This window comes from Petromyzon marinus, chromosome 9 (assembly GCF_048934315.1).
Source record: "Petromyzon marinus isolate PM22_M1 ecotype Great Lakes invasive population chromosome 9, UKy_Petmar_22M1.pri1.0, whole genome shotgun sequence".
In the NCBI taxonomy this organism is placed as follows: Eukaryota; Metazoa; Chordata; class Hyperoartia; order Petromyzontiformes; family Petromyzontidae; genus Petromyzon; species Petromyzon marinus.
This window is the reverse complement of record NC_133675.1, coordinates 9170372-9189628: the sequence shown is the minus strand read 5'-3', so window position 1 is coordinate 9189628 and position 19257 is coordinate 9170372. Positions and strand designations below refer to the sequence as shown.

General features: G+C 41.8%; 1 protein-coding gene and 1 non-coding gene across 5 annotated transcripts in view; both read right to left on the bottom strand.

Annotated features, from left to right (window-relative positions):
• Positions 1 to 850: 850 nt before the first annotated feature.
• Positions 851 to 954, bottom strand: LOC116940770 (small nucleolar RNA U13). Its single transcript, XR_004402593.1, has one exon. It is a non-coding gene; the product is annotated as a small nucleolar RNA U13 (small nucleolar RNA).
• A 2686-nt stretch (positions 955 to 3640) lies between these two features.
• Positions 3641 to 19257, bottom strand: part of LOC116940576 (RING finger protein 122-like) — a 70315-nt gene continuing 54698 nt past the window's right edge. For 3 of the 4 annotated variants that reach the window (XM_032950559.2, XM_032950558.2, XM_032950561.2), the window contains 2 exons: positions 16978 to 17060; positions 3641 to 12168 (listed from right to left, as the gene is read on the bottom strand). In XM_032950559.2, coding sequence (XP_032806450.1) covers positions 12054 to 12168; positions 16978 to 17060 — 198 coding nt within the window. In that variant the 3' untranslated portion in view covers positions 3641 to 12053. The remainder of the gene's footprint in view (positions 12169 to 16977; positions 17061 to 19257) is intronic. The other variant, XM_032950560.2, reaches the window with a different exon arrangement.

Below are 19257 nucleotides of genomic sequence, written 5' to 3'. Positions count from 1 at the left end.
TACATTTTATTCATACAGTACTCTATTCCACAATTTAGTTAATGTAACACATCTTAACCCTGAACAATTGCGCTGCAATTGTCATAGAGTGGTTAATCCAAGGCGCTATGAACCCGGCTGAGTTCGATTCCCGGCCAAAGCGAGTGATATCTGAAAAGTTCCTGGACCCTACTGCACTAACCCACAGGCACTAGCTGAACTATGGTCAAATAACTATTTGGGGCCGCCTTCGTCAGCCAATGGATTTACAAAAATATAAAAACTGTACAACAAATCCACAAAAATTGATAACATGTTCGTTAACCTCCCTCTCAAATCAGAATCAGAATCAGAAAGGGTTTTATTCGCCATGTAAGTTCACACCAACACGGAATTTACTTTGGATGGTGCATACATTCAACATATAGGAATCTAAAATCTTAAAGAGGGGGATAAGAATAATGAAACTAACCAGGTTAGGTAGATCCTATTTTATGGTTCTTTCAGTAAAGTCACGTAGATAGAAAAATAGTAACAATAAAATATATCACGTTTCGATCTCAACACAAGCAATCGTCATCAGGTGAAAACAAATCTAGCGGGAGACCTGCCTAAACTACCCGCTATATTTTTAAAAATTATTTTTCTATCTACGTGGCTTTACCGAAAGACCCGTAGAATATGAATTCCTGCAGTCAGGAAAACTTTAACTCAAGCGGTCGCTTATTTTTTTTTAATCTACGTGACTTTACCGAAAGAACCATAGAACGTGAATTCCTGCAGTCACGAAAGCATTAAGTCAACATTTAGGTCGACCTTTTTAATATCATTCCACAAAGCTGCAAATGGAAACCGAGATCCTTCCGGATTGAGTCAGACGGGTAATGTGCCATTGCGTAACAAGAGTAAGGGGAGACACATCTCACGCAGCTCGCGAGATTGACCCATTCATCATGTTCAATGACCAGGAAGGATCTAATTTTACTGGCGGACACGTCATTTACTTGTATGAAACCTCATTCCATTTACGCTATTGGCCTCTTCTATATATGTTTTTTTAAAGAGGAAAGAAATTGTTGTTATAAATATACATATTTGTATATACACCTTTACATAAGCTAATAATCCACTCATTCGTAGAGACAACTGTATCTTCTTATTTATCATAGAGAAAATATCGTAACATTTTAACATTGTCTCGCAAAGGTCTATGGGAGCCGGATGTTTATTGTGACAATCTCAGTAACGCCACTGGAGGGCGCCAGCGCCACATTCTGGAGTTGTAACACTTGGCATCAACGATTTAAGTGTGGAAAAATACATTAACATAATTTTGTGTAGTTGACTTAATCTACGTAAATTCAAGTAATCCTGATTTTGCACATGCAAGCCAGGGTCTACACGAAATAGACTTTTATTCCCTGCATAAAAATTACCAAATTCAAAATTGGATTACGTAGGCATTAGAGGCGCTACCAATCACTGCAATGCTATAATAGACCATCTCTATTCGTGAATTACATTTTGACCTCGAATCATGACAATTCATTACATTGTAGGGGACTGTGTGCATCGTACCACCCCTAACTTAAGATAAATGTACAGTCCTTTGTCAATCCACTGCAAGCTGCAAGCCTCTCCATGCAGTATCGGTCAGGGGATTGTTCGATCTTACTAGGGAGGATTGAGGGGGTCAAAATTGTTCAGCTATCACTCGCCACTGATGTTAGCTGTGGCTGGGGATCCAACTAAGGTGGCCGGGTCCACAGCGCAGTGATTGCATCATGTACCACAGCTCCGAGAATGCACGTGTACAGGGTGGTCCAGATGTCTTGCGATCCCCATTTAATTATGTAAAACCTAAAAAAAAATTACAGTAAGATTAATTAACAAGACAAATGAATATTCCAAAGAGAAAAAAAACGTTCGGGGGTCAATAAATTGGGGGGTCACAAGACATCTGGACCACCATGTAACGTGATTTTGCACGAAGAGTGTTCCACGTGGAACACGTGACACCGACAGCGGAAATTACGTAGCGTGTCACGTGGGATGTTTAACAATCATCGGGCGCGTGCAGCGTGAAACGAGTAAATTTATATTTGAATGGGGGGGTAAATTGGTAAGCGCGGAAAGACGGAGCGTGGTGGGTTGCGACGACTCGGGTTTGGTAAACCCTGGCTGCTACAGGTTTCACACGCATTGCAAACGGTTCATTGCTCCGATACAACACCTGCGGACCTGTGCCAACTGCAAAACAATAAGTCAATTATTGTGAAGCGAAAGGTGGCTGATCTCACACGCCTCCATTGTTGTATTACCAACACAAATGACAATGGTGATTGCCAATAAGTGCAGCATGAGGCAATACATTTTTTAAGTTTAATGACATTTTGCATTGACTTTCTTAACAGGACAGAGGAATTATGAAGCACGCCTCTCATTGCTAAGTTTCCCAGTGTAATGAGCGACTCTGAATGTATAAGTCATGACATCTTCACTGCTGGATGAAGGCTTTACCACAATGCCACCATCCCTCTTGATGCCATACTACAATCCATCTTGTTCCTACACATGAGGTCATCTTGTAGCCAGGGGCGGGGCCATAGGGAGGGCTGGGGGGGGGGCTTAAGCCCCCCCCCCTGAAATTTTGGGAAAGTCGGTAATCGGGATAACCGGATATCCGGCTGCTGCAAAATGCTGCTGGCTGCCACCTTGTGCTGCCCTGCAGGCTGCCACCTCGTGCTGCCCTGCAGGCTGCCACCGTGTGCTGCCCTGCAGGCTGCCACCTTGTGCTGCCCTGCAGGCTGCCACCTCGTGCGGCCCTGCAGGCTGCCACCTCGTGCTGCCCTGCTGGCTGCCACCTTGTGCTGCCACCTTGTGCTGCCCTGCAGGCTGCCACCTTGTGCTGCCACCTCGTGCTGCCCTGCTGGCTGCCACCGTGTGCTGCCCTGCAGGCTGCCACCTCGTGCTGCCACCTTGTGCTGCCCTGCAGGCTGCCACCTCGTGCTGCCACCTTGTGTGCTGCCCTGCAGGCTGCCACCTCGTGCTGCCCTGCAGGCTGTCACCTTGTGCTGCCCTGCAGGCTGCCACCTCGTGCTGCCCTGCAGGCTGCTTGAGCGGCAGCCTTTCGAACTTACCGAACTTATTAGCCACATCAGCGTTCAAATCCAATAAAATGTGTTTTATACATTTGTGGCGCCCATTGGAAAACATAAACACTGGATATCTCAGAATATTGAAGTCAGCCCCCCCAAAGTCAAAATCCTGGCTCGGCCCCTGCTTGTAGCTCCACCTATACCTCCTTTGTCTGGCATTCTGCCACTTCGTTTCGTCAATTTGTCCTGCCCAAGTCTACTTATTTTTGTTTTTAAACATACTGCAACGATTTACAAAAGTGTCCAGTGAGTGCTTTTCTCGACATTGTCAACCTTACCATTTTAAACCATAGCCTGGCTGTAGTATTTTTACCTTTTTTGCCAGAGACCAATCTTCAAAGGAAAATCTGCGTTCAAATTCCTCCAAAAGCATAGCTTCGAATATCGGTATGTTGAACTTCTTTCGCATGAAATGTAGCCAACCGTTCTAATCACAGCTATGCGAATCCGTAGGGTGTGCAAATATGTCAAGGTACATCACCAATAAAAGCCGAGACACGAAGGAAAAACAAGCAGTTTATTAATATTTTCATATTTATTTGTATTTATGTCATGTACATTTTAGTCTGTAACAATAATCGATTGCATTTGTATCAAATACCATAATAGGGTTTGTAGTGCCTGGGGAAACGTCCTACGCACTACAAAGCAATCTACAGAACGATTTGGTGGGTTATTCAGTTTAACACGTATGCTTTCGCGACCAATATTATTCATAATAAAGGTTTTTGGGTTAGATCGCGTTATTTATAAATGTGTCGTAACCCTCCACCACCCGACACGGCCAATCAGCAAAAAAAAAGTGTCACGTTGACAAAAGACAAATAGTTCACTACTTTAGCCCACCGGTGTGTTAACGAGTGAATCCACAAAATTTACAGTTTGAGTACGACGTTTCGCTGGTAAATACATCCAGCATCATCGGGCAATTCGCCAGAATGGTAAAGCCCTCGCTTGCTCCCGGTTTTATATAGAGCAGCAGGGTGACGTCATCATTTAACTCATATCAGGTGCAGTGATTCGAGGCGGAGGGTATTGTGGTGGGTTATGTACAAATGTATGAACTCGGTGCACTTCGAATAGTCGACACTAACTCTACAACAGTACAATTGTTTATCCTAGATACAAGCAGATGGGAATGCACGTGTAATAATCATTCAAGCTACAGGAAGTGCTAGAATTGTATTTATGACCACGCACGTGGCAGCAATAATGTTAAAAGGTAACACGTAAAAAGCAAACCTTGTCTTGTATTTTACGTTGCAAGTCTGAAAAATGAAATGCCATAACGATAACGATTTCAATGAAGAGAGATTTTTACAGAATTCTTATATTTCCCAAAACTCCTTTTCAAATGCATCCTATTCTAAAAAATGCAATTCTCCTGCTATCCTTCAAACTCAAAACGGGACGAATTTAAATCGAGTACATTGCATTGCCGATTTAATTTTCAACTGATAAATATCACAGCCCCTTTGAGAAAATGTTAAGCGTTCCCTTTTAAAAATGTACAATCTGTGTTCAAAAAAAATTGCTATTTAAATGGTAAGTGCAAAAAAAACAAGCATAGCCCTATCGTCATCGATTCCTGAAAGTAATATTTGAACAGTTAACACGCAGGAGCATTGCTAATGTACCATATGCATGAATAATTGCCTATTTCGCAAGTGTAACCTGGGTTCACAATGTGGTTAATTTCAACATTGATTTTCGCAATAGCAACACGCAAAATAAATGCAGCATCGGATTACATTGGAAGTACGTTACAGAAAAGCTGGAAATAAAACGAGATCTGGTGGTTTCATTCAACTATGCGCATTCATGTCAAGAAAACGCCATAATACACATAGCATAGTCGACAACATACTACCAACGGAAACAATGTGGACTAGCAGTGGTATTACATTAACATTTGAGTTGTCGGAGTAGGTGGTAGAAGTGACCACCTTATAGAACGCAGCCTGTCTCTAAAAAGGTAACCAATGCACCTATAACCCAACATCTCAAGCAAAAGCAGGATTGAGCAAGACTTTCCAGTTGTACTAGATGGCAGAGGAAGCTGCCACTAACCAACTCTGCCCCATTCGTGTGCCAACTAGCCTGAGCAATACTGCAGTGGAACACGTCCACAACCATTGTCTGCAGTAGAGCATTATACAAGTGGTGAAAACAGACGACAGTATCACACTACAAGGTTAACATACCCCATGAAAGATTTTCTCGAAGTAAAATGTGACCGGCTGGAGGCTGGGATTCTCACATCAGATAACACGTTGTTCATATATCGGTATATTGCTACGTTTAACTATATATCGGCCTAAAATATGTGCACGCAGCTGTAAAGGCAACGGCAATACAGATAGGTTTGGAACATGAACAAAATAATGTACAAGGTACTAGACCAGTTCTTCCAAATTTGAGGTTAAACGCCCTCTGTTGGAAAGTTACAATATAGTAGGTGCTGCATTACATGTCCTCGACGTGAATTTTGGCCACATTCTTGAATTCACGCTGAAGTCAACACACATTTGAATGGTTTTTTCATTCATAACAATGCCAAATGAATTTTGTTGAGGGTAGTTTGTATTTGCTTCAATTAAGATGATGAGTGACTTAATAGTATTTTCACACAAAAAAGTAAATTTTACATTGAATTTGCCGTTTTGAAAATCTGATGTTTAAACATGTATTCTCTCAACAAATACGCCTTATCTTGTTCAAGTGGGTTCGTTTCTGAGACTGTGGTTTTTACTTTTGACTAACATCTTTAGACCACCAACACAATCAACCAATGGTAGTCCCGAGTTGATTCCCACTCTGGCTAACATTATCAGTGTCGAGCGATATCTGAATCGGTACTGGGATTCCCCCTTCATGAACCTGCACCGAGCGAACTAGTAAAGTAAGGCCAAACAAATGGCGTGGTGCGTCCTCCATGCAGCAATGGGATTAACAAAATGATGAAAATTACTATCACTGACGAAAATACATAACGCCTGTGCAGCTCCTCTTGATTGTCAAGCTAGGTGTGTGGCAAATGTAGTTGTAAATACAGTCGTTGTTGTTTACAATTGTGTTTTCAGACCACCCTAATTTTATAAAGGATATTTGTGTAAAATGGGGGGGTGCAATCTTGACTTAAAGCTTTCGTGACTGCAGGAATTCATATTCTTTGGGTCTTTCGGTTAAATTCACGTAGATAGGTTCAGAGAAAAGAACAAAAAACCAGCGACGTTTCGATCGTAACACAAGCGGTCGTCATCAGGAAAAGGGGGTTAGCTCCTAAAGGCAAAATGTTTATACAGGTTTAAAATGGGCGTAGCCCAAATGTCAACAGCATTGGCGGGACAGCTAATGTTAATGTAAGTGGTGGGCGGCGACCGCGATTGGCGGTGGGTTTCCACCAATTAAAGGGCTGTGTTGGTGTGAGAAATTTAACCTGTTAATGTAAAATCGGAGAGCCGAAAATAACTACGTTAACAGGTTACATTGATCACACTTAGTATTGGCACCTTCGCGCGCCGTACCTCGACGTGACGTGGCTCTGCGATCTACCATTAACATGCTAATCTCTTCCATTAACATAGCCACCTCAGCGCGCTCGCCGTGGAGGCCGCTCACCAATCTTACATTGACATGCTAATTGTTACCTGGCAGCCCTTTGATTGGGGGAAACCCACCGCCAATCGCGTTTGCTGCCCATCACTTACATTAACATTAGCTGCCCATCCATGCTGCTGACATTTATAAACAGTTTTCCTTAAGGAGCTAACCCCCTTTTCCTGATTACGACCGCTTGTGTTGCGATCGAAACGTAGTTTTTTTTTATTTTCTTTGAACCTATCTACGTGACTTTACCAAAAGACCCAAATAATATGGGGGTGCAATAGTTTCATTAATGTCTGTGAATCACCGGTCACTCGTATTTTTGACGATATTTTTTTTCCTTTTAATCTTTATTTTGCACGTTTCAAAAACAAAATTAATACAATCTAAAGCACAAACCCAAAAAAACAATTGGCCATCATTCTGGTATGAATGCAATAACTTAAAATACAACTTAAGATGTAGGTTTTCGCAGCCAATATTAATATTCGTAATTATTTTCTCGGTTAAGCCACATTATCATCTGACAAAATGTGTCATGAAACTCTCCACCATCTCACTTCCGGGTTTCTCATTGTTGACACCTGGGTATGTTTTCCTGATGTTTGGTGCAATTTCCAAACAAAATGTCATGCCTATCACCACATTTTGTTAGGAAAATTGCCCTGCAACTTGCCGGTGATTTGAAACAATTGGTGCATATATTTGGTCGGATCATTACATGGCCTGACCCAAAAATGTATTAATGTTCAAACGTACAAAGCAGCAGATAGATTTTAATTAACTACACATTTTGCGAGTTAAATTAATGCTGCATCAAACAATAGCAGTTGTAAGAACAGCACCTTATTAGTTGACATTAACACGGTGTTCTTGAACCAAAAAATAGTGCATTTCGACAAAAGCTGTGTATTCCGTGTAATTATTATGATTAAATAAACTCAACTTTCTAACACCAACACAAATTCACTAAATAAAATTAAAACTACAAAAAAGAAAAATAATTTCACCAATGGCATATATTCTGTATAAGTGTTATTGTTAACGGGGAAAATCATATCACTTAAATAAATCATTGGCATTTTATTAAATAATATTCAAAGCACAAATAAAAACCCTTGCAGAAAACACTAAAAACGAATGGTTCCAACCGTGTGCATATGTTGTACAGCACGGCTATTTTTATTTCCTTTAATTGCAATTCACCTTTGACACTTTGAATAAAATGAGACGAGCATTTGTTCTCGTTGAAGCTACCCGTGGCTGCGAGATCATTCATATCTGCAAACGTCACTGAATTGATTTATTCAATTGAAGCAAACAGCCATTTCTGTACCATTTTAATCTCCATCCCCATGTTCCACCCGGTCTCATTTGGCAGACCGCAGCCAGCAGCAACTGAGTCCCCAGTCAACCGTCATTCAGTGCGAGGTCGCTCCTTCTCTTTTGCTGCCCTCATTGTCTGGAACTCTCTTTGCTCCAAGCCATCCATGCTGTCCACTCTCTGCCTCTGTTCACATGAATACTCCATACCTTCATTTTATAACTCCACCTATGACTGACCGTCTCTTACACTCTATAGCATAAATATGCCCACTGTTCTGTACAGTATCATGAGATGTGGTTGCATGTAGACGCTATATAAAGCCAGATTGAGTTGTAATGAATTACAATGTAGGCCACGCTCTTTGTGTAGGCCACCTCACACAATCAATGTGCTCAGACATAATAGAGGACATCCAAAGGTAGGGCAATTCATCAGAAGGAATGAATGCTCATTAACGGTCAAAAGAGTCAGTATTAGCAGGCAATCATATGTTTGTTTAACCTCTCAATGTGAACCTGCCTTTATTTACAAAACTTTGCGCTTTTGTTCTGGTAGGTCCTAAATGGTGTTACATAAGTGCATGGTTACTATTTAATAACTCAATTTAAGTGGTTGAAACACTGGAGATTGTCCTTTCCTTACAGCCAACACCGATAAAATAAAAAATATTACCCTTTGTAAGTGCATTGCATTAAATGTAATGGGGAAACAATACATATACAACGTACAAAAAAAGTACTTATATTTAATTACAAAAAAGAAGTGCTTTTTGTAGATTACCACTACTACTACACGCATTTGTCATCATAATGTAAATGTATGTGTTATTTGAATCACCTGAAAATCTGATTATCAAATACATTTTTATTATTATCAAGCAATTATGTGTTTTGTATGCGAGATTAACCAATTTCAAACAGCTGAACTCGACATGCAACTGCAGGACTGGCTCTGGCAGCTCCCTTTAAAGCAAAGAACTGAGACAGGGTAATCTGTCTACTCTAGATCAATTTGGGTCCCGAGTACATTGCTTCCATGACCAGTAGCAAGTGTGCAGTTTATGGGCTGAGTCAGACAGCAATTTCTTTCCATGGCAACCCATCATGGCCAAACGAATTCTGCTTTACAAAGCTGGGCCCTGACTCCATGTTTGCTAATATCAGTGGCAAGTGAAATCTGAACTGGTTCTCGGGCCAGCTCTTCACCAATCCACACTGACCAGCGTGGCAAAGGATGGTCAAACAAGCGCCTTGACTGACGCAGTGTAGGGGATGTCTTTGTCCAGCAGTGAATTGACAACAGCCTGCAAATTTATTTTGTAATCCTCCAAAACAGAACATGATGGCTTGGTACACAATTTTAAACAAAATAAGTCTTCCTAACCATCGCACTCCAGCTTGCAGAGGGGGAAAGCGAGGAAATTCGAGGAAATTCGCTTTCCCTCTCTGCAGCTGAGCTCATGGGGCCTCATTTCCATTTGCTTGCTTGAACAATACAGCTGCTGGATACCAATGAGTCAATCGGGCAATAGATTAAAACACATACATATTTTGTATCAATAATGTTAGGAGATATAGAAAGGAGATTTGATTATACATGCTTTTACTCCTTTCACATATACCATGGGAATCCAGGCCATTGTTCAGCAGGGTTGGGCCCGGTTTTCATTGGTCATGGAAACAAAGTACATAGGCCCACCACAACAATTCTGGTCACACCACCATGAAGTCCCAAATCCAAACAGTTGACCAGAGGTGAAGTATGGCAAATTAATACAAGTAAAATATCGCTTAAACTGCTAACCACTTGCAATCCTTTCACGAGCCACTAGTTGGCCACAGGCCACAATCCATATGAAGATTGCACCACTGCCATCAGTGGCATCGTCAAAAATACACACACAAAAAAGAAAAAGCCTCATGTCATTATGCAGGCAGCCATGTTTAAATGGCGTGACTCAAGAATTCGGCTAAATGCAATAAAACGAACCTAAAGAAACGAGGATGCTTTCGTATGATTTCGCTTGCGTTCTTCGTGCAATGGTGAACATAACCTACATTTCTGGATGCTGTGAAAAAACACTGCCTTGTTTATATATTATTGTTACACAAGTGCCAAACACAACAAACTTCAACAATGACCTTTCAGCATTTTAACCAACAGACGGCTGTCCATTGTGATGTATTTAATCGGCTTGCCTAGTGGTAAACATCAGCCCAATATTTTGAATGAGCGATTTGCTCTATATAAATGTATATGTGGGTTAGGCATGGATGTTAAATAAACAAAAATTATAAGAAAAGTGCTTTTAAAAATATCTTAATACTAATTATTAACATGCATTTTAGTGTTAATATTTTATACAAAATACAAAAAAAACTATGTACATTTTAAAAAGATTGTTTACAGTTCGGTTATTATCTGGGACAAAATACAAGCTGGAAACTTACCAGCCAATACGTCAGCTATGGGGTAACAATGGTTGAATGAATTTAAGTCGGCCCATTACAGCAAACGAGCCATCAATCACACATAAGTGGTAAGTAACTTCAACAACATAGGCACTACCTCGCCAACTAGTTTAACCGCTCTTCAAAGTTATAAGAGAGAATACACTTCAACATGGGATACATTTTTGGAAATTAACTAGTATGAATATAATGAACAAGTCTCCCTTCTCACAGTGAGCTTCAATAAAGATAACATTGGCATTTTACTGGGTTAGCATTGTAATAAGGTATATTTGTGGCAGAATTATGTATTCCCTGCTCTTCGTGTTGCACTTCAACAAGTACAATAATTTCCACACCACCCATACGTTTCCCTCCAAATACTCATGATGTGCAATTGGCCAAACATCCAAATGCAGCATCCGCCTGGTACAGAGTTTTGAGACTCGGTGAGGCTTCCTTGGATAATAATGATGATGATAATTATTTAAACTTTTAATGTGTCGCACAAAATCCATTCACTCTGGAAGAGAAAGAATCAGAGGTGCACGAGGAACCACAGACAAGTGGGTAGGCAACGAGTCGGTAAGCCGGAGCCAACAAATGTCCAAGCTCTGTGGTCCTCCATATATTAAAATGTTTTCAGCCAATTAATGAGTGTTTTCAAGTGTGAGGAAGCCAGAGCGCTTGGAGAAAACCCACAGAAAATGTATCATCATTATTATTATAGATACACACCATAACAGAGCTGGATTAAGGTTTCCTGGGGTCCTAGACTCAAGATGATGAGGGCTCCAGCCGCGCTGGGCAAAGGTGGTGATGTAATTGGCGTTATGCTTCCTGAAGGGTCTGTATTCCAGTGGCAGACCAAATATTTTGGCTGTAATAGTCGTTCATGAAAGGAAGCGGGGGTGTTCTGTTGCATGCGCATGAACTATAACACTGCTTGGCAGTTAAGCAGTGTACGCATTTGCATCACTGCTTGCATGACAATATCGCTGGCTTACATATTGCGGTAGAATTTAAATTAAGGAGATTAGTAAGCTCGCAAAAAAGGCCAAAAGTAGGTGGCATTGTTCTTACCATTCCATCAAATTCACAATAAAATGTGCATCAACTAAATCCCTGCAGTTTACACAGAGCCATAGTGGACCCGTTGGGAAAATCATAATAGGGACCTTGGTCTCGGACCACGTGGCCTGCACCTTAATCCAGCGCTGAATACATCACCATAGGAAACCATGAGCCAATTATTCAGTGACTAACACATGCGCCCTGCTCTCTCGCTTCGTCACTGTCCCCCTCATCTCCAGTCCCTCAGGGGCGCAGGCAGGACTGGGTTAAGGCGCAGGCCGTAAAGGCTCGAGCTCAGTTTCCCCTGGTTTAAAGGGGGGCCCCCCCCCCACTGAAAGTAAATGGGTCCCTTCAGGCCCACGTCCCCACCCCTGATTTCGGCCAGGTCCCTGGCCTCACGAGCGATGTGCCCGTTGCCCCAGACGACCTTGACGCGGCACGGGATGCAGGGCGGCGACACTAGATGAGCTCCTCGGCCTGCGCCAGGCTCACGGGCGTCTGCGCCACGTGCTGGGCCACCGGCTTGTTGCACATGGGGCAGGCGTTCCTGATCTCCAGCCACTTCACCAGACACCTGGGGGAACGCGTCAAACAGCCGGCGGCATTATTTCAGACCAGCGTCGGCAATAGGGTTGCCACCTCCAGAGGTACAAAATGCATGGACAAAGCACGAGAAGAAGAATAGCTCACAACACCGGATGGGGGCAGACATAAATATAACTGCGTTGTCTTTAGCGGACTAGTATTATGTCAAATTTGGATTTAAAGCTTTCGTGACTGCAGTAATTCATATTCTTAGCTCTTTCGGTAAAGTCACGTTGAAGGGAAGCAATAAAATAATAAAATATATATAAAATAAAAATTCTCACGACGTTTCGACCATAACACAAACGGTCGTCATCAGGTGTGTCGGTTTGCATTAATTGATTTATTTTTAAACGGTGTATTTCTTTATTTATAAAAAAAACGTCAGCGCCACACGGACCGCATTCGTGAACACAAAGCAGACCTTAAACACGGTAGGACCAACACCTCGGCCGTGGCAGATCATTGTTATAATTCAGTAGGCTCGCATGACATTGACTTTTCCAAGACAGAGGTTCTTTGTAAGCCATCTGGCTACCATGAGAGATTCGTTCATGAGGCTATCCACAGATACAAGCACAGAGACAATTTCAACCGAGAAGATGGATTCTGGCTTAGCAATCATTGGAAAGATTTGATTAACTATTTCAGGTCTTAATTGATTGTTCACGCTTACAGTGGCTTTCAGACAGCATACATTAATTTTTCGTCTCCCCCCTCCTCTTTTCAGAACATAGATGGACTAGTCCTTCTAAATAAACTGCCAAATCGCTGTGCGTGGTGCTGACGTTTTTAAATAAATAAATACACGTTTAAAAATAAATAAATGCAAACCGACACACCTGATGACGACCGTTTGTGTTATGGTCAAAACGTCGTGAGAATTTTTATTGTTTTATATATATTTTATTATTTTATTGTTTCCTTTCAACGTGACTTTACCGAAAGAGCTAAGAATAGTATTATGTCAATTACAAAAACTTGGAAAGAGATTTCAGAGGGCAGCAACTACCTCAAAAAGCTGATCCTGGGAAAAACGAGACAGGTGACGACCCTGACAGCAATGGATTTTGAAGTTCTTCTACGAGGTAAGCTGTGCCATCATCATTTGGGCTGTTATTGTTCACGTGTCAACTGTTGTGAACGAGGGCAGCAGTAACAAAGTTTTACGGGTTTCAAATAAGTGGGAAAATATATTTAGCTTTTTTTTCAAAAAGGTTGTTTTTTCTAGTCAAGATTTGCATCAAAAAAGAGAATAAGCCAATATATATAAATTGTTAAATCCATAAATTTCAATGTCTTTTTTTATTACCTTAGCACATTAAGTTTTTTTTAAATAAATATATTTAATTATAAACATCAAAACTATGTTTACTAACAAACTTGTTAATGACACCATGATAATTATCTCCCAACTGATGGGAAGCTTGCACGGCACGTCAATTAAAACTACTGCACAGCAGTGGTTTGATATTTCACATTGCCCTGGTACTCTCCAACAAAATATGTTTACGATTACACATCTCGGTCATGCTTGACTGGTTCACCAGTGCGGACAAATACTGCATTACACGGAAGCAGACAGAAGCAATGTTTTCCAAGCTGGAACTGTGCAGGAAAGGAAAATTAATCTCTTAAGTTCTCAAAGCAATTACCTTGACAATAATTATCACTCAAGAAATGATAAAGATGGTGAGGGGTGTTAATTGCAAATAGGACCAAGGGACGGTTGCTTCTTGACTTAAAGCTTTTGTGACTGCAGGAATTCATATTCTCGGGTCTTTCGGTAAAGTCACGTAGATAGCTTCAAAGAAAATAACAAAAAATAACCAACAACTATGACATATTCTTGGTTCTTTCAGTAAAGTCATGTAGAAGGGAAACAATAAAATAATACAAATATAAAACAATACAATTCTCACGACGTTTCGACTGCAACACAAGCAATCATCATCAGCTGTGAAAACCACAACAAGAAATTTTGAAAAAAGTGGCGGTTATTTTTAACGTGAGCACCACGGATAGCGATTTGACAGTTTGTTCAGATGGACGAGTCCATCTATGTTTGGAAAAGAGGAGGGGGGAGACGAAAAATAATGGATGCGGTCTGAAAGCCACCTTAAGCGTGATCAATCAATTAAGACCCGAAATGGTTTATCAAATCCTTCCAATGATTGCTAAGCCAGAATCCATCTTCTCGGTTGAAATTGTCTCTGTGTTTGTATATGTGGATAGCCTCATGAACGAATCTCTCATGGTAGCCAGATGGCTTGCAAAGAACCTTTGTCTTGGAGAAGTCAATGTCATGTGAACCTACTGAATTATAACAGTGATCTGCCACGGCCGAGGTGTTGGTCCTACCGTGTTTCGGGTCTGCTTTGTGTTCACAAATGCAGTCCGAGACATGTCATTTGGTTTCTCCAATGTAACTACTACCACAGAGGTTAGTTTGTATGTCTGGAATCACATCTTTTCCAGACGGAACCAGATCACGGATTTTATGTAATGTGTTGAATCGGACCTGGATCTTGTATTTGTTTAAGATTTTGGAGATCTTTTTTGTGATCCCCGCAATGTAGGGTAAAGTGATGGTTTTGAAAGGCTCCTAAACAGGGTCCTTCTTCATGGTTGGAGTGATAGCTTTGCGGATTGTGTAGTCGGAATAACCATTAGCCTTAAGAGCTTGGTGTACAACACATTACATAAAATTCGTGATCTGGTTCCGTCTGTAAAAGATGTGATTCCGGACATACAGTACCCTGGCGTCTACAAACTAAGTTGCCTCTGTGGTAGTAGTTACATTGGAGAAACCAAACGACATGTCTCGGACCGCATTCGTGAACCCAAAGCAGACCTGAAACACGGTAGGACTAACACCTCGGCCGTGGCAGATCACTGTTATAATTCAGCAGGTTAACATGACATTGACTTCTCCAAGACAGAGGTTCTTTGCAAGCCATCTGGCTACCATGAGAGATTCGTTCATGAGGCTATCCACATATACAAATACAGAGACAATTTCAACCGAGAAGATGGATTCCGGCTTAGCAATCATTGGAAGGATTTGATAAACCTTTTCGGGTCTTAATTGATTGATCACGCTTACGGTGGCTTTCAGACCGCATCCATTATTTTTCGTCTCCCCCCTCCTCTTTTCCGAACATAGATGGACTCGTCCATCTGAACAAACTGTCAAATCGCTATCCGTGGTGCTAACGTTAAAAAAACGCCACTTTTTTCAAATTTTCTTGTTGTGGTTTTCACAAGTGATGATGATTGCTTGTGTTGCAGTCGAAACGTCGTGATAATTTTATTGTTTTATATTTTTCATATTTTATTGTTTCCCTTCTACGTGACTTTACCGAAAGAACCAAGAATATGAATCCCTGACGTTTCGATCGCAACAAAGCGTTTGTAATCAGGATGAAAAAAGAGGGGGAATAAAAAACAGAGGGGATGACCAACGCTCGCGTTGCGATCGAAACGTCGTAGTTTGTTATTTTCTTTGTACCTATCTACGTGAGTTTACCGAGAGACCCAAGAATATGGACGATTGCTTGTTGTTGGCAAAAAAAATAAAAATCCACTCCATTATTTACATGCATTTTTTGCCAAAGGGAATCCATTAAAAATGCATTTAGGGCACTTGTGTATATCACTTATAAGGTGTTAAATCTTCTGATGGCAAGTCCTCTTAACAATGAAAGTGAATAGAAGCTACCATGAGATGTAACCATAGCCCAAGATTGATCTATATATATAAAAGGGAAATTTGTGATTACGTGTGTCTGTTCAAAATGTTTAGCGTACTTCCCGACATGCAACAAACTTGAAATTTGCCATGTGGGTACTTTCCAGACTGTACACCATGCAAAAATAAAAAAAATACACCTTTTTTTGGGGGGGGGGAGGAGCTCATATATTTTGCATGGCAAGTGAGCTGTGACGTCACATCTGTCATGTGACCCGTGTGAGGAAGCGTAACGGAATGAGCCTCCTGATCGCGGGTAAAGTGAACTACAAATGTGTTGCAGGTCTAAGGCATTCTTCGCGCAGCATTGCTTTATTATTTCAGTCATTTACTGCCGTACGCACCCTGAAAGTTGTGTGTCTGCTACAAGCGCGTGTATGTGTACCTATGGACACGTGCGCGTGTGTGTGTGGGGGGAGCGGTAGTGTAGTGGTTAGCGCGCTGCGCTACGAACCCGGTGACCCGAGTTCGATTCCCGCTCACGGCCACCACCGGTGACGATTATTTGAACCTGTCCTGGGCCTCCCCTAGGTCGACTCAGCCTCAAACGAGTAACTGGTGTGGTGTGTGAACATCGCCACTGGGGAGACAAAGACGGCCGGGCGTGGTGAATCCAAGTCCCGGGCGAAGCCGGGTCGTAAAGCTAGTATAAGAATAAAACTAAAATTCAGCGTGCTATTGCACCATGGCAGCATCCCAACACTGTGCCAAGGCTTAATTTCAAGCTGGTCTGTCCAAATGCACCAACCCAGAAGATATACTCACCTACCACACCAAATCCAGCATACCTCTTGCTCTGGCCACTAGTCATGTGACATCTACTCCAGTGTACCGGGAGATATTCAGTGAGAGACATGAATCCCAGGACCGTGCTGAACCAGCTCATAGCACGTGTAGATTAGCCGAGTCACTCTGACCCTCTGGCACGTGTGGTAGAGGGTCAGAGTAGACATATGGAGGCGGATATGGAAGGAGTTGTTTTTGAACATTGCACTTATCAAAGAAGACAGACCGAAAAGTTGCGATAGGCCACCGAGAACGACTTACTTTCTGTGGAAGGCATGCTTGCAAGGGCACACAGCAAGCTCATCCTTTTCTCGGAAGTCTTCCAAGCACACGGCGCACGTCTGCTGCAGTGGACAGTGAAATAGCGAAGCCATTGAGAAGCACTCGAAACAGAAACCACTGTGGTACTGCAAAATTGGGCACGCGATATCCTCGCCGTCAACAAGCCGCGCGTCATACACCGTCGTCGGGGTCACGCCCTGGCGAAAACGGGCGCCTAATCTAATTCTGAGAGTGAATGGAGCAAAACAGGAATTCCAGCTTGAGACTTGCACGCAACCCACCAATTTAAAAATTAACTTTGCAACATCGGATGTAACACTAACAGAGGAAGTCGGGTCTCAAATTTCCCCGTTGTTTTTGTTCCTCCGTTCAAAGTTCATATTTGTAAACACGAGAACGTTTTCTTCTCAACGGAAATATGGCTGCAATATTTCAGTGTCACTGCAGTGAACTAGTCACACGAGTTTAACCACTGTGGGAGTGAGAGAGCTAGCTGTTGGTAAATGCTTCCCCCGTGCAATGTTGTTTTTGCTACCCGGCTTAATTAGGTCGGCTGTAGCTCGCGAATAGAGGACAACACGTGCGATGGTGATAATTGGCTATCACATGCGCAGCGTATGCATTTGCTCCTGCAGCCACAGCAAAAGGCTTTAAAATAAATCGACTGTGATGATTTAATTGGGAAACACAATTCAAAAAAAGACAAAAGGCCTCACTGTAAAAGACAGAAATAGAAAGGCTCGTCCTATCGTGGGATTTCAGAGCAATACAATAACAAAATCATCGCCGCCTGACAGTGTATCATTTTCATTATTCGTAAATGTTACGGCATTTCACATCAATTTTGCCACAATTATTTCCCTTCACAACCAAACCCTTCCTAGCAGTGGATAAGCATAATCTTAGCAATTATCTACCATGCCTCGAACACAAATCACATGGAAACAGTTCCACGTATTTCTGTATACATTATTGCATTTCCAGACGATTACATTGCTTGGAACAAAGGCCTGTTTTGGCAGTATGAATGATGAAATGGTCTGCAAATCTGAATTGCAGTGTGTCATTAGCAGGAAAGGGCCACATCTGTCCCCTGAGAGTTTCTATCCTTCACCAGAGAATGAAACTACTCGTATGATTACATTATATATCCTGTGTATTTTGTACAAGGTATACACTAGTCATTGCTACAACAAATGCCATTACTGAGCTTCTATTGCTACTCGGCACGTAACAATCCACCACACTCTGCGAATCCAAGAATTGTCATGATATCGTGGTCACGACTTGATTCAATAATTTATATATTCCTCTTATTGTGGCAATTGTAGCACCTCTAATGGCTGCCCATAGTCAAATAAACTAAATTTACTGTATATAACATTCAGATCAAAGTTAAATCAAAACCATCCGTACAAAATGTGATGTGTGCATCGCTAGCCTACGAATCGATTTTAACCGTTACAGGCCTTATTGTTACTACCGGTGGTAGCACGAGGCAAAAACAAACCAAGTAAATGCTCAGGGGCCCAAGCAGCTCAAGGGGCCCCAGATTCATGAAAAACCACGGGGGGCACCAAAAATCAGCTCAAATCAAAATCCAAATGCACGTAAGAAACAAAATTACCTCAAAAGCGAAATAACCTCTCTCATCTCACCCTATCTCTATGTTTAACTCCTCTTACCTCACGACGTAACTATCTCTTGTCTATATTCTTGGTTCCTTCGGTAAAGTCACATAGAAGGGAAACAATAAAATAATAAATGCCAAATCGCTCTCCGTGGTGCTAACGGAAAAAATAAACGCCACTTTTTTTAAATTTTCTTGCTGTGGTTTTCACACCTGATGATGATTGCTTGTGTTGCAGTCGAAACGTCGTGAGAATTTTATTGTTTTCTATTTTTATCATTTTATTGTTTCCCTTCTACGTGACTTTACCGAAGGAACCAAGAATATGAATCCCTGCAGTCACGAAAGCTTTAAATCAAAATGTATCTCTTGTCTACTTCTCTTTTATCATCTCAGAGCTTCTCAGAATAATTTATGGTGAGGGTCCCCCCAATGGGCCAGCACCACCAGTGGCTACTGCTGTCAATTGGGAAACTCAAAAGTGGCTGCGGGGATAGCTCCATCTGTGGACATCTTGTGTTCTAAGCACTGGTGGTGAAACACTGCGCACCAGGTACTAGACTAACTTCACGATTAAGGCTACCAAACTATCCGGGGGGTCCTGATCCATTGGCGGCAAATATATATTT